Raw genomic sequence first — 12854 nt, 5'->3', positions numbered from 1 at the left:
AAAAAATATGCACAAACGTTTATCTCTCCATTTTTTGGCAGATTTTCGAAGGTATTTTTTGGGCGCCGATTTGCCGATTTTTATTTTTTATTTTTATACCTTTAATTAACTAGTCAAGTCAGTTAAGAACACATTCTTATTTTCAATGATGGCCTATGAATGGTGGGTTAACTGCCTTGTTCAGGGGCAGAATGACAGATATCTTATGTTTCACCAAGTCGTGGCTGAACGACAACATGGATAACATACAGCTGGCTGGGTTTTCCGTGCATCGGCAAGATCTGTGTCTATTTGTTGATGCACGAAATCTAATATTAAGGAAGTCTTGAGGTTTTGTTCGCCTGAGGTAGAGTATCTCATGATAAGCTGTAGACCACTATTTACCAATAGAGTTTATCTATATTCTTCATAGCTTTCTATTAACCACCACAAACTGATGCTGGCTCTAAAACCGCACTCAAGAGTTGTGGGCAGGGACCTAGTGGCACGGGACCTTAATGCAGGGAAACTTAAATCTGTTTTTCCTCATTTCTACCAGCATGTTACATGTGCAACCAGAGAGAAAAAAACTATAGACCAACATAGACCACCTTTACTCCACATAAGGTCCCGTACATAGCTCGCCCTCACCCTCCATTTGGCAAATCTGACCATAATTCTATCCTCCTGATTCCTGCTTACAAGCAAAAACTAAAGCAAGAAGTACCCGTGACTCACTCAATACGAAAGTAGTCAGATGACCTGCTGTTTTCAAGACGACGATGATGAGTATTTAATTTCCTTCATTGTTTTCCTTTCTGACACAAACTGCTCTTTGTATGGTGTGAAACTACTCAAATGAAATGACTACCTTTTCACAAAGAGTGCTGCTATGACTCTAAAATTATCTCAGAGGGCTGTCCTCAATTAACTCTGACGGGGACTCTTGGCGGTTGAAGGATCCCATGTATTTTCCCTCTATATGGTGGGAGGACAGGTTAAGACATTAAATCACCATGGCGTGCATGCTTGAGGTCGTAACATATCGGCTAGAGGTTTTGAGATATGAGGCAAGATACAATTTATCTATCAAGCATCATATCTGACATACGGGCTATTATTAACCTCTAGACAAAGAACTGACATAAACTGACATGAATGCAACTTTCTTATGACAAGCTGCCAAAAATAACCCTGGTCTTTGTCACTGTGCCTTCTGAACAGAGAAGTCCAATTCCATGAAATACAGTTGAAGAAACCCAACACCCCACTATTACCATGTTTATCTTGCACTCCCTGGATGTTTCTGTTTCGGGCATAAATCTCATGGTGGGATCTATAGGGAACAGGAATTTCCATTTTAAACCACCTTTCGCAGCATTTCACTTTCCATTTCACGATCCTTGGTCAGATATCCCAAATTCCCACACTTACTGTTTCATTCTGTTAACAACAATGTTACCATGCAAGTGCATTAAATAAAGATTACATTGAAAGTCTGGACCCAAAGGTGGCATCGAATACTCTCCTATTGAGTTGGCCTTATAACTCAATACATAGCCCTAGCCTAAAAGACATGAGAAAAAGGAGATAAAAGGTCAACGCTGACATGTGTCCTCCAAGGTGACACTGACAGTAGAACCTGATTGAGAATCATTGCATGGATTTTTTAAAAACATGTCCCAAATTTCATGAATTCAGGTAACATGCAAGAAGAAGGATCACATGTAATCTCCAGGCTGTCACTCAAAGAGTGTCACGTCCTGATAGGTCACTTTACAAAACAGTCAATTCTTTCACGTGTTTTCTGTCAACTGTAAAGGTCCTTCAATCACAGTCACCTTTTGAACACATAACAGACGCGTCTGGTATGAAGTGCACATGGTACAGAAAGCATTGGGTATAGGTTGAGAGCCATGTTGATTGTTCTCATAATGTTAAAGACGGTGTTGTTGGGTATTTGTGCTTTATAAACATTTGAACAACAAGCACTTCATGATCATGTCGTCCTTCACAGCAATCCAATGTATTCAAATGGCTTGTTTAAACTTTCTATACATAACTATCAGTCTGCTCCATGTAATTAGCGAAGAGAAAGAGAACATTTAGATAATGTTATAGCTCGACATAATCATCTGATCCCATCATCAGGCCCCCAACTAGGAAGTGTGCCATCAGCTCAAGATATATATGAACAAAGACAATCTTTGAGGAAAATGCCCGCAGTTCCCTCGGCTAAACCCACATACTAAAGGATAGAAACTCCCTTTTCTACAGGACTGAAAGCCTGCTTGTTTTCATACATCTGCATGCCTATTGAGCTCCAGAGTCTAAGGGAGTGTGATGGGGAGAACCCAGCCTCTTATCAGCATGCTCCAGACCAGCAGAGCCGTCATATCCGAGCTGGAAATACACTGGGCTTCCAGTAACACAGACCGCGCCCTCACAGCACTATCCCAGCACTGAACTAAAACTGGCCTCTTGTCATGACAGCAGACTTGAATTATACTGAATATGAATAATCCTGAAGTCTTCAACTCCATCAATAGTTCCATTATGTCAAGAATGTTAATCCATTCTAAATTGGGAAAATCGGATGCATGATTGAATTGCATTCCACTATGCATTCATTTAACATGCGAAACAGCAAGCTACAGAGGCACATCATATTTTCCAAACTATCATTCAATTATATCAAGGTCATTCCAATACATTTCCTCATGACCTCAATGTTATCTGTGTGGATTATTACATTGTTGTAGGTTTGAAAAATATGAAAAAGTGATATATGATGGTTTACATAGAATCCTTCCAGTCATATAAATAGCTAAAATATCAACATTGTCTAGGCACTGCTACTGAACCAGTTCTACATTGGAACACGAGGGCAATTCCACAGTAACAGAGCGGCGATGAGACTCCGATTTTCATTGATTGCAAAGTTAAACAAACCAGATAACTCTATTTACAAGGACTACTTTTAACAATTTCCACTTGAACATTTTACAAAAACATACTTAGTTGAATAACAGTGCAGATGCAAAGTTTGGTAACAGAATGACGGCACAAACATCACAAACCGTCATTCTGTGTGTTTTTGTAAAATATTCAGTGGAAATTGTTAAAAAATAGTCATTGTAAATAAAGGTGTATGCTTTGTTTAACTTTGCAATCATTAGTTTTTGTTTGGCACACAATGTCAAAACAAATCTTAGTCTCATTAACACTCTGTTGTCATGGAATTTCCCATTACAGTAGCCAGGACAAGCTACTGAATCTCCAAAGTTTAAAGATAAAGTGGAATTTCAGAGAGCCTCTCTTGAGGATGCCTTCACTTCTCTACCACGACATATCAAATTAATTGCATTTGATAACAAACTATATAATAGAAATCATAAACGAAATTAATTGTTGGTTAAAATCCAGGTCACAGAAAAGGTTGATGAGTGGCTAGATTCACTTTTAAAGGTCTAAATACACTGACATAAGGACCAACAAACTACAGTAGCAATAGCCTACCCGTTTACTAAAATAATACAACGAGAATAGAGCAGAGTTTCAGAGTAACCCACTAATACTATATGAGTAGAAGTACGTTTTTAAATGCCCAGCAAAAAGTCTGTTAACAAATGAAAACGAAACTTTCTGTTCTTAAAATTCTCTCTGCGATTAAGCTATTCACCATAGACTGATCAACAAAACATTCCTGTTTGGCGATGTGGATAAAGTCCGCTTGGTGGTGAGGAGGATTACTATTGCATACCTCTTGTATAATCAAATAGGCTATTTACCTGCTTACGATACGGAGTCCTCAATGGATTCGCAGAATTCGCAAAAATCATCGTCGGTTTCCAAAATCCCAAAACAGATTTATTTCGAACTATTCCAATGGCTGTTTTATGAGAAGTTGTAGTTGTTTTTTTTAAACAAATCGTATCCTTGCTACACTAAAGCATAGATTATAGGCTACTGTAGGCCTAAATAGTATACTGTATTTGACATATACTACTGTACTATACAGCGATGGCAATGTATCCGCGAATCAGTCTGAACTTCGTTTGCCCAACCCCGATCTTTTGACTGAGTTCATTGATTTGCATTGGATCTTCCGCAGAACCGACTCTGCTACGGTGGGAAAAACCATTACTCTATCTGGTATAGGGATTATGACTTCATTGGATAACATTAAAACAACACTATATAAGAACTTTTTCTGCAAATTCCAAGGAGATAATCTACAACAAAACAGCCTATGTAAGATGTAGAGGCCATGCTGGTTAATAGCTGGTATGATAAAATAATAGGTCTATAAACGATAGATTGTTACAAACAATGTTTCCCTGTTTTGCTACACTTCGTCTAGTCTGAAATGCATACCATACATTCCATAGTGCGGCCATCAGATAGTTAAAGGAGCAGTACGATATTTTTGATCGATCCAAGACTCGTAAATTATTACAATTTGAAGAATATTTAAGAAATTGAATAACACAGGCCACAACTTAGTCCATTAAACACAAATGATTGAATTGTTATGAAGATAATCAACACTGAAAGAAAAGAAAAAAATACATTGAGGGTTGTTGCCATAGGATACTCGTTGAAATAAGCATTAATCAGACTGATGAAAGCAGACAAAAAAGAGCAAACAGTGAGATGAAAATACACATGGAAAAATGTACTTGAAAAGATATACAACCAATTAAAAATGTCTAACTGTTCTAATCCAGTAATAGTTACAAAGTCTATGGACGCTATCGATGAGAAGTGACTGTGCAAAAGACACTGCATGTAACAGTAAGGATTCAAGCCACTCTTTCGCAGAGATCCCAATTGTGAGTGATAGGGTGACCCAGCTTTTTTATGATAGCAAAACATACACTTAGAGGCTGCGCTAGGCTATAAATCAAAACCAATTCACCTGCCATTCTCAGTCTCTTATTGGAAAACCAACTGTGGTGATGTCGTCAGAATGTGAATGCATGCTGACCTTAAAGTGGCCGTTGCCTTTGTGGTAATCTTTCTGACCTCTTTCTTGTTCTACCAGGCTCTCTCGTTCACCTGGCTTGTTGTCATCCTTTACATCCTTTCCCCAACTGCATTTCCTGTCTTTTACTAAGTCTATTAGTTTTGTTCGCCCTTTTGTGTCAGGGGTTTTGAACCAACCGCTAATGAGATTATGCAACATCTGGTCTTTTGACCACTGCAAACAGAGCAATGTCAACATTGGTCTAAAACCAAATCAGCCCAAAAAACAAAAACCCAATCATAATAAAAGGATTCCTTTTGGTTTCAGCAGGTGCTCACTTTACCACGATCTACCAAAAACTCCCATTTGAATCTTTCCTTCCTCTTTTTTTCCTTGGTGATTTTTTTGGAGGTTGTTGAAGTGATACATTGTGTTCATTTTGAAACACACAGACGTTTTAACATACGGTTTCCTAAAAGACAATGCAGAGTCATATAGATAGAGTATGTAGGGAGGTCCTATGGGCCACCATGAGGTGTCAATATATGTCAGCCTTAGAGGGAAAAGAGAGACCTGGATTAGCACTCCATGGAGGTCACTGAGAAATGGGGACAAGGGCAGGGAGAGCGACAGACAGTGCAACTATCCCTTTTATATAGGAGTCAAAGGTACATATGTCTATTGCCTTAAAGGTCTTACATAAAACACATAGCCAACTGTAATTGTTCTTTCTTGTGAATGCATTTATTGACCTGAAGCTTCATTCATTCTTTTCTATAGGAATTGATGCTGGCAATAATGTAATCTAATAATATATTTCATTTAGCAGATATTTTTATCCAAAACAATTCAGTCATTTGTGCATACATTTTACGTACACTACCGTTCAAAGGCTTGGGGTCACTTAGAAATGTCCTTGTTTTTGAAAGAAAAGCATTTTTGTTGTCCATTAAAATAACATAAAATTGATCAGAAATACAGTGTAGACATTGTTAATCCAAGTTGATAATTTTAAAAGGCTAATTGATCATTAGAAAACCCTTTTGCAATTATGTTAGCACAGCTGAAAACTGTTGTCCTGATTAAAGAAGCAATAAAACTGGCCCTCTTTAGACGAGTTGAGTATCTGGAGCATCAGCATTTCTGGGTTCGATTACAGGCTCAAAATGGCCAGAAACAAAGACCTTTCTTCTGAAACTCGTCAGTCTATTCTTGTTCTGAGAGATTAAGGCTATTCCATGCGAGAAATTTCTAATAAACTGAAGATCTGGTACAACGCTGTGTACTACTCCCTTCACAGAACAGAGCAAACTGGCTTTAACCAGAATAGAAAGAGGAGTGGAAGGCCCCGGTGCACAACTGAGCAAGCGGACAAGTACATTGGATTGTCTAGTTTGAGAAACAGACGCCTCACAAGTCCTCAGCTTCATTCAATAGTACCCACAAAACACCAGTCTCAACGTCAACAGTGAAGAGGCGACTCCAGGATGCTGGCCCTGTAGGCAGAGTTCCTCTGTCCAGTGTCTGTGGTCTTTTGCCAATCTTAATCTGTTCTTTTTTTGTTGGCCAGTCTGAGATATGGATTTTTCCTTGCAACTCTGACTTACAACGATCAACTTGGATTAGCTAACACAACGTGCCATTGGAACACAGGAGTGATGGTTGCTGATAATGGGCCTCTGTACGCCTATGTAGATATTCCATTAAATATCAGCCGTTTCCAGCTACAATAGTCATTTAAAACATTAACAATATGTCTACACTGTATTTCTGATCAATTTGATGTTATTTTAATGGACCAAAAATGTGGTTTTCTTTCAAAAACAAGAATATTTCTAAGTGACCCCAAACTTTTGAACGGTAGTGTATGTGAAATAAAACGAAAGATGTGGTCCTCTACAGACTTAAAGCAACACTTCTGGTGCTTGAGAATTGCTGTTATACATGACGTATGACAAATATCTCACCTATGTCTGAACCTACAGTCACGGAAAGGCCTGCAGTGATATCCAATTTCCCACGGCCACAAATCAGTTCCTAAGCAGGCTGTTTTGACATGATACAATCTCTGCTGAATCGGCAGAGCTAACAAATTATCAATTTAATTCTGGCTCTATGTCAGACCAAACCCTACAGACATCAGGGCTCTTACAAAGAATCTAGCAGCTTGCCTAATATATGACGACTATACACACCATGCCACTATACATGCCAATTTTAGCCCTTTATGAGAACAGTAGGTTTAAGACTTCATCATTCAAGGAATCAGGCACTCACAGCCCATAATAATTATAATAATCAGTTTGTCTGGAAACTAACAGCAGCTATACGGTTTTAACACAACAGTTTGTCCTCTTTGAAACACTGACATCTCCCATCCATTTCCTTCCTCTCCGTTAGCTCGCTCAGAGTGACATCCAGCAATACCACAGCACCCTGAAATTCAAGTGGAGGAAAGAGAGTCCCACCAGTACCAGGAAGGCTTTACAAACAGCTCTGTATATTTACCTTCCTGCCTGGATGGAAGGGGTGAGTTCAGGGGACAAAGCCCCTCTGAGGCAGCAACAGAATCATTTTCGACGACATCCAGCACGTTAGGGTGGAAGCAAGTAAGCCACAAAGACAGACGTGTGTGAGTGTGTGTGTGTGTGTGTGTGTGTGTGTGTGTGTGTGTGTGTGTGTGTGTGTGTGTGTGTGTGTGTGTGTGTGTGTGTGTGTGTGTGTGTGTGTGTGTGTGTGTGTGTGTGTGTGTGTGTGTGTGTGTGTGTGTGTGTGTGTGTGTGTGTGTGGCATGGTGGTGGGGTAAGAACAGCTCAACCTGAAGTTGTCATCATCCAGGAGTAGATTACTGGAAAGTCTTTCCATACTTCCAAATTTATCAAATTAAAATAATACGATGAAAAGTCAGTTAGGAAAATCTCACACAAAACATTATCAAAGTATTACATTAGATTAGTTATAAAGGAGACTCTGCAAGGTATTAGGAGTGTCAAATTGCACAGGCAATTCAAGAAAAGCTTGTAGAGTGGATGCTACACTCGTGACAATGACGGTCTTACAAACTTTTGCTTTAGACAAACAAAACTTCCCAAATGCCTGATCCTGAAAATGTGTGTCAACCTTAGTTTTGACAGAAGTCAGCAGACAGTTTTGCAATGATAAACAGAGAGTAGCTTGGACAGGACAGTAAAGTACAGGGTAAACATGCTGTACTGCCCATCTGTCTGAAGCACTCACTGGTCATGTGATGTCAGCACTAGGGATGGGATCATGTGGCAGGTGATCTAAGTTTGACTTACGGCACCAGCGCTGAGGGATAGAATATCAAAAACTGATGTTTTGCTGTCAAGAGCACATTGCTCAATGAGAGAGCTTTGGCTTTATTGTTGGTACGTTGAGAGGGGTTGTAATAGAACATTGCAAATGAACTTTTCACATTTTCTTTATGTCATACTGAATGCCACATTCATATAAGAGTGCTTCTAAAAATTTGAAGAATGTTTCATCTTGTGTACTGACTAAATGTAGAGCATGCAATGTATTCCAAGTAGGAAACAAATATTTTCATTTCATACTACTCTATATGGCAACAAATTAGATATTGTATTATTATTATTATTATTATTGTTTTGCTGTGAAAGCAAATAGGAAACATTGAATAACCCACATCCATTCTTTAATATCCATTTGAAAATCATTCATATCCATATTGCTTGAAAATAAATACATGATTGACATGAATGCACCCATTTTCAATTACCTTTCCTATTCTCCGCCTCAGATCCAGTGAGGTGTTTCATAAATAATTCAAGAAAGGGGAAATTGATTATAAATGCAATAGCCTGATACAAGATGTTTATGTTTTTCTCATAAATAAGATATGTTCTCATGAAAAAAAGACAAGGGCCTTGATGAGACGTGAAAATCCCAAATTCTAAAACCCTGACTATACTCTGCCTCTATAATAATTGACTTTGCAAAGTGAAAAAAAATATTTAAAAAATAGATTGAAATATTCCTGCTATATTACAATTGATATAACAGCTCCTGTTGCTTTATTTCATTGCATGCTCATTTCAATTGTTTGAACGCAAGAAGCAATGAATAAGAAATTATTACCTTGATGGTCAGTGTGTCACCATTGACATCTTTCTCACTCTGATGAGGCTTTTCAATGTTTTCTCTATTTTTTATGAAAGAGCCTCTTGGCAGAGAGCACCGTGTAAACCCACATTTTGTTAATGTCAAAAGTCCCCAAGAATGAGAATCATAGGAGCACAATGGATGCTCTTTCAGCCCTGCACCAACATAAAGAGCAGCAACATTGTGCTGTTCAACTGTGTACATTCAGCTGCTAGGCAACTCTCCAAACTTTATTGTAAACATTGTATAGGGCTTTTTCAGCCTCGGCGTAATGCCATTGTTCACAGTCTAACATTGTAATGTCCAATGGCAGTTAATGTCCTTACCTTCAATGGATTATTATAGGCTTGTGTTGACATCAAACAAGAATACAAAATAGTGATTTAATTGGATTTTAATCATTATTAAGCTTGGAAAAGCTAATTTCCTTCAATGTAAACACTTCTTCACCAGTAAGGACCATCTGTTCTTCAAACTATTGTAAATCTGTGAACCCCTAGTCTAGTGGATCCCTGAAATACTGGATCGCTCACATAGATATTCGACACCAGTTTGTACCGAGCACTTTGTTCTGAAACTAGAAGCAGTCTGTTCTGCTCCACTTGAATTACTCTATCAAAGTACTGTAGCTTGTCTCCTGCCGAAACAGAAATCCAGTTGCTTGACAAACATGCTAAAACACGCTATGAATTTCTGTGCTTTGTCAATGCGATTCCTGTGAGAGTATCTCAAAACGTAACAACAAATGGACAACAACAAAAGCACATATCATGAATAATGCAATATTTTGCAGCTGACTGAACATGATACAGCTCTTCTATACAAAATCAATATCACAACAAATAACCTACAATATCACTAAACCTTTAAAGACTCTCAACATCACATACACACCAAAATAGAGGAGAAATCTGTGCCAGGCCCCCTCAATAAGATTATAACAGGGTCATTGCATTTGGATCCAAGCAGAGGCCAGCAGGACAGAGCAGGACAGTGAAATGTAAACCACCATGTCAGTTATCCACAAATCCATGAGCAAGGCCCTGTTTGAAGTGGACAAGCCACTTCTGTACTAAGGCCACCACACACATATATGGTGTGTCATAAAACAAACTGAAAGGGGCCACGTCCCTTTCCATGTGGAAATCACATGAATGACCCTATTTTTAAATCGAATACAAAGAATTACTCTTCAGCCAATGGAATAGTGGGATTTGAAGGAGAGAAAAAAACACATGGCATTTTGCTCATCAGTAGGAAGATGGAGTTGCGTGTCATTTATAAAGTCAGCATTTTATGACTAAATTACTAACGAATGCAGGTAACTTTGGCGAATAGGCTAATACTTCCTCTTCAAATTATATCGTCAAATAAAAGAGAAACCTGCTCTTGCTGGTATCACTTAGTTGTATGGAAGCTCTTCAAATGATATCAAAATGGAAAATAAATCGCCCATGCATTCATAACTCAGCTATAATAGGCTGTGTAGCTAACACAATGGAATTCCCAAATCCCGTTTAAGGTCTTTTTCATTGGATCGATACACTCAGATGTCTATCTCTGTTTGAAAACATATCCTCATTTTACTGTTGCATACAAAGCAGCCTATAGGGCTTCCGCTCTGGGACCTTGTCATTTAAATAGGCAGCCAAGCTGATTAAACATGTATGGAGCTTAAGTGAGGCAAAGTATTCTGTAGGAGCCTCTTGATGTTCAGTGGTGATGTCTGTAGGTCAATTGAGGACTGTAATTTCACCCCCATATGCCCTCTGATTTTCAACACATAATTCATTAATGATGCTGTAAAGAATTTCGATGAAACCTGACTTGCGCTCTTATCATCATTCATCAATACGTAAAAGCATATAAAAAAACTACCTAAACAATTCTCAATAAAATAAATTGGGTTGGGAGATGCTATCTTGATCTAACACTTAATTATACATGGCAGTGTTTAAGGGATTTAGGAATAACAGTAATCCTATAAATTGTGCATCGTTTCTATTAGCTAACCCTGGAGAGCCACAGTCACTCCAATGTAAATCCAAATGATCCAAGTCAATAGTGTAAAGAAAAATCTGTCAGGAGAGTTTTACAGGTGTTGAGATGCACTAAATTGCCTACAGCTGTCCAGGGTGCTTAAGTCATAAAGTGATCTCAAATCATTTTTTTCCTGAAAATATAGGCCTATGCGTTTCAAATGACTTAATAAACAGAAGCCCAGCGAACAAGAAATCTGACAGACAAAATAGAGTACAATAATCTACCGAGGCAGATGAAGAACATGTTCTTATCAACTGTCGAATCTAACCGCGCATTGATCATTTTACGATGTAAAGTCAATCGCCCATTTTCAAGTACATAGAGCACTGTTTTACTGTACCTTCGCTTGCAGGTATCGGGGGTAGTAATAGGAGTACTGGGGGTACATCTGTTGTTGCCACACTTTTCCCATGAATATAGAAATATGAACTAGTCTCGCCGGAACTGAAGGTTACTTCAGTATTTCCTTCAATTCGGTTTTTCTGTCAGTCAATTCTCTCGTTGTTGGGAGACCTCACCCTGGAACCAAACAGCGAAACAGTGGAATATCAACCAGCCTCTGCGCAAATGAACTGCGTTTCTGCGTGGGCGTTGGACTTGCTTCGGGTGATGGGTTCTCTCTGCTCTGGGTACATTCTGACTGGAGCCAAAGTGGTCACTGCGAATGCTGACCAGTTGGCTATTCATGCAATCTCATTCAGAATAGTGTCAAGACAACAGTTTGATTAATTGTGATAATACATTTTGTATTTGAAGACAAAATAAGGACGTTTTAGTCACTGATGCACTGAAAGTCCATAGGCCTACTCTCCAGACATCAGTCTCCAATGCTGGACAGGCACTCTCACCTTTGCACCAGCAATACAAACATTGCCATGTGACATCAATAAGTGCTTCACTGTAATGACACACACATATTGGTTCAAGGAGTGATGGTACATTATATAAGGATACCTTTCATGGCATCCAGACAAGGCAATGTAACCGCCTTAACAAAAAAAACAAAGCCCGACATGATCACAATGCAAGATCACATTATGCACATTTACTTAAACCACAGTTGCATACCAACAAACATCTGCCAACTGTGCCAAGTCAACAAGTTCCATGATTCTCCTCGGGTAGCTTATAAGGACTTAAATTACAATCATATCTTCACACATTATTCATGGCAACTGCAAGGGAGCATATCATATTGCATGCATTTGTCATCAACAAATTGTTGAAATAGTATTTGTCAGTAAGAAACTCATGTGTTCACAAGGTCACAACATGAAATGTAGTGGTTGACCCAATATGGCCCCAAGGCTGCTCTCTGAGTATTTTTATTTATTTAACTAGGCAAGTCAGCCTAGGAACAGTGGGTTAACTGCCTGTTTGGGGGGAGAACGTCAGATTTGTACCTTGTCAGCTCGGGGATTTGAACTCGCAACCTTCCGGTTACTAGTCCAACGCTCTAACCACTAGGCTACCACCCCACTGTATAGAATGAAAGTACTACTGAAGAACTATTGCATGCATTTCTCATCAACAAATTGTTGAAATAGTAAGGACACATAGCCACACTGTACATTTCTTATCAGGTAGAACCGACTACGAATCACTGTGGATGAGAATACAGAATGAGGAACTATGTTGTGTTCTTGTAGGGCGGAGTTTAGGATACAAAGCCACGGTTTCACGAAGGAAGCTCAGAGAGGTTACTTACAGGCAACATTAT

General features: G+C 38.8%; 1 protein-coding gene across 6 annotated transcripts in view; it reads right to left on the bottom strand.

Moving 5' to 3' along the window:
- Positions 1-11725, bottom strand: part of LOC118367114 (RNA-binding motif, single-stranded-interacting protein 1-like) — a 44938-nt gene extending 33213 nt beyond the window's left edge. The window contains exon 1 of one of the 6 annotated variants that reach the window (XM_035750177.2): positions 11475-11725. In XM_035750177.2, the coding sequence (XP_035606070.1) occupies positions 11475-11546 (72 nt within the window). In that variant the 5' untranslated portion in view covers positions 11547-11725. Of the gene's footprint in view, positions 1-1256; positions 1312-3770; positions 4086-11474 lie in introns of those variants that run through there. The other 5 variants (XM_035750178.2, XM_035750173.2, XM_035750174.2 and 2 more) reach the window with 5 other exon arrangements.
- Between the last annotated feature and the right edge of the window lie 1129 nt (positions 11726-12854).

The sequence above is a fragment of the Oncorhynchus keta genome, chromosome 34 (assembly GCF_023373465.1).
Source record: "Oncorhynchus keta strain PuntledgeMale-10-30-2019 chromosome 34, Oket_V2, whole genome shotgun sequence".
Taxonomy (NCBI): Eukaryota; Metazoa; Chordata; class Actinopteri; order Salmoniformes; family Salmonidae; genus Oncorhynchus; species Oncorhynchus keta.
This window is presented reverse-complemented; position numbering and strand designations above follow the sequence as displayed.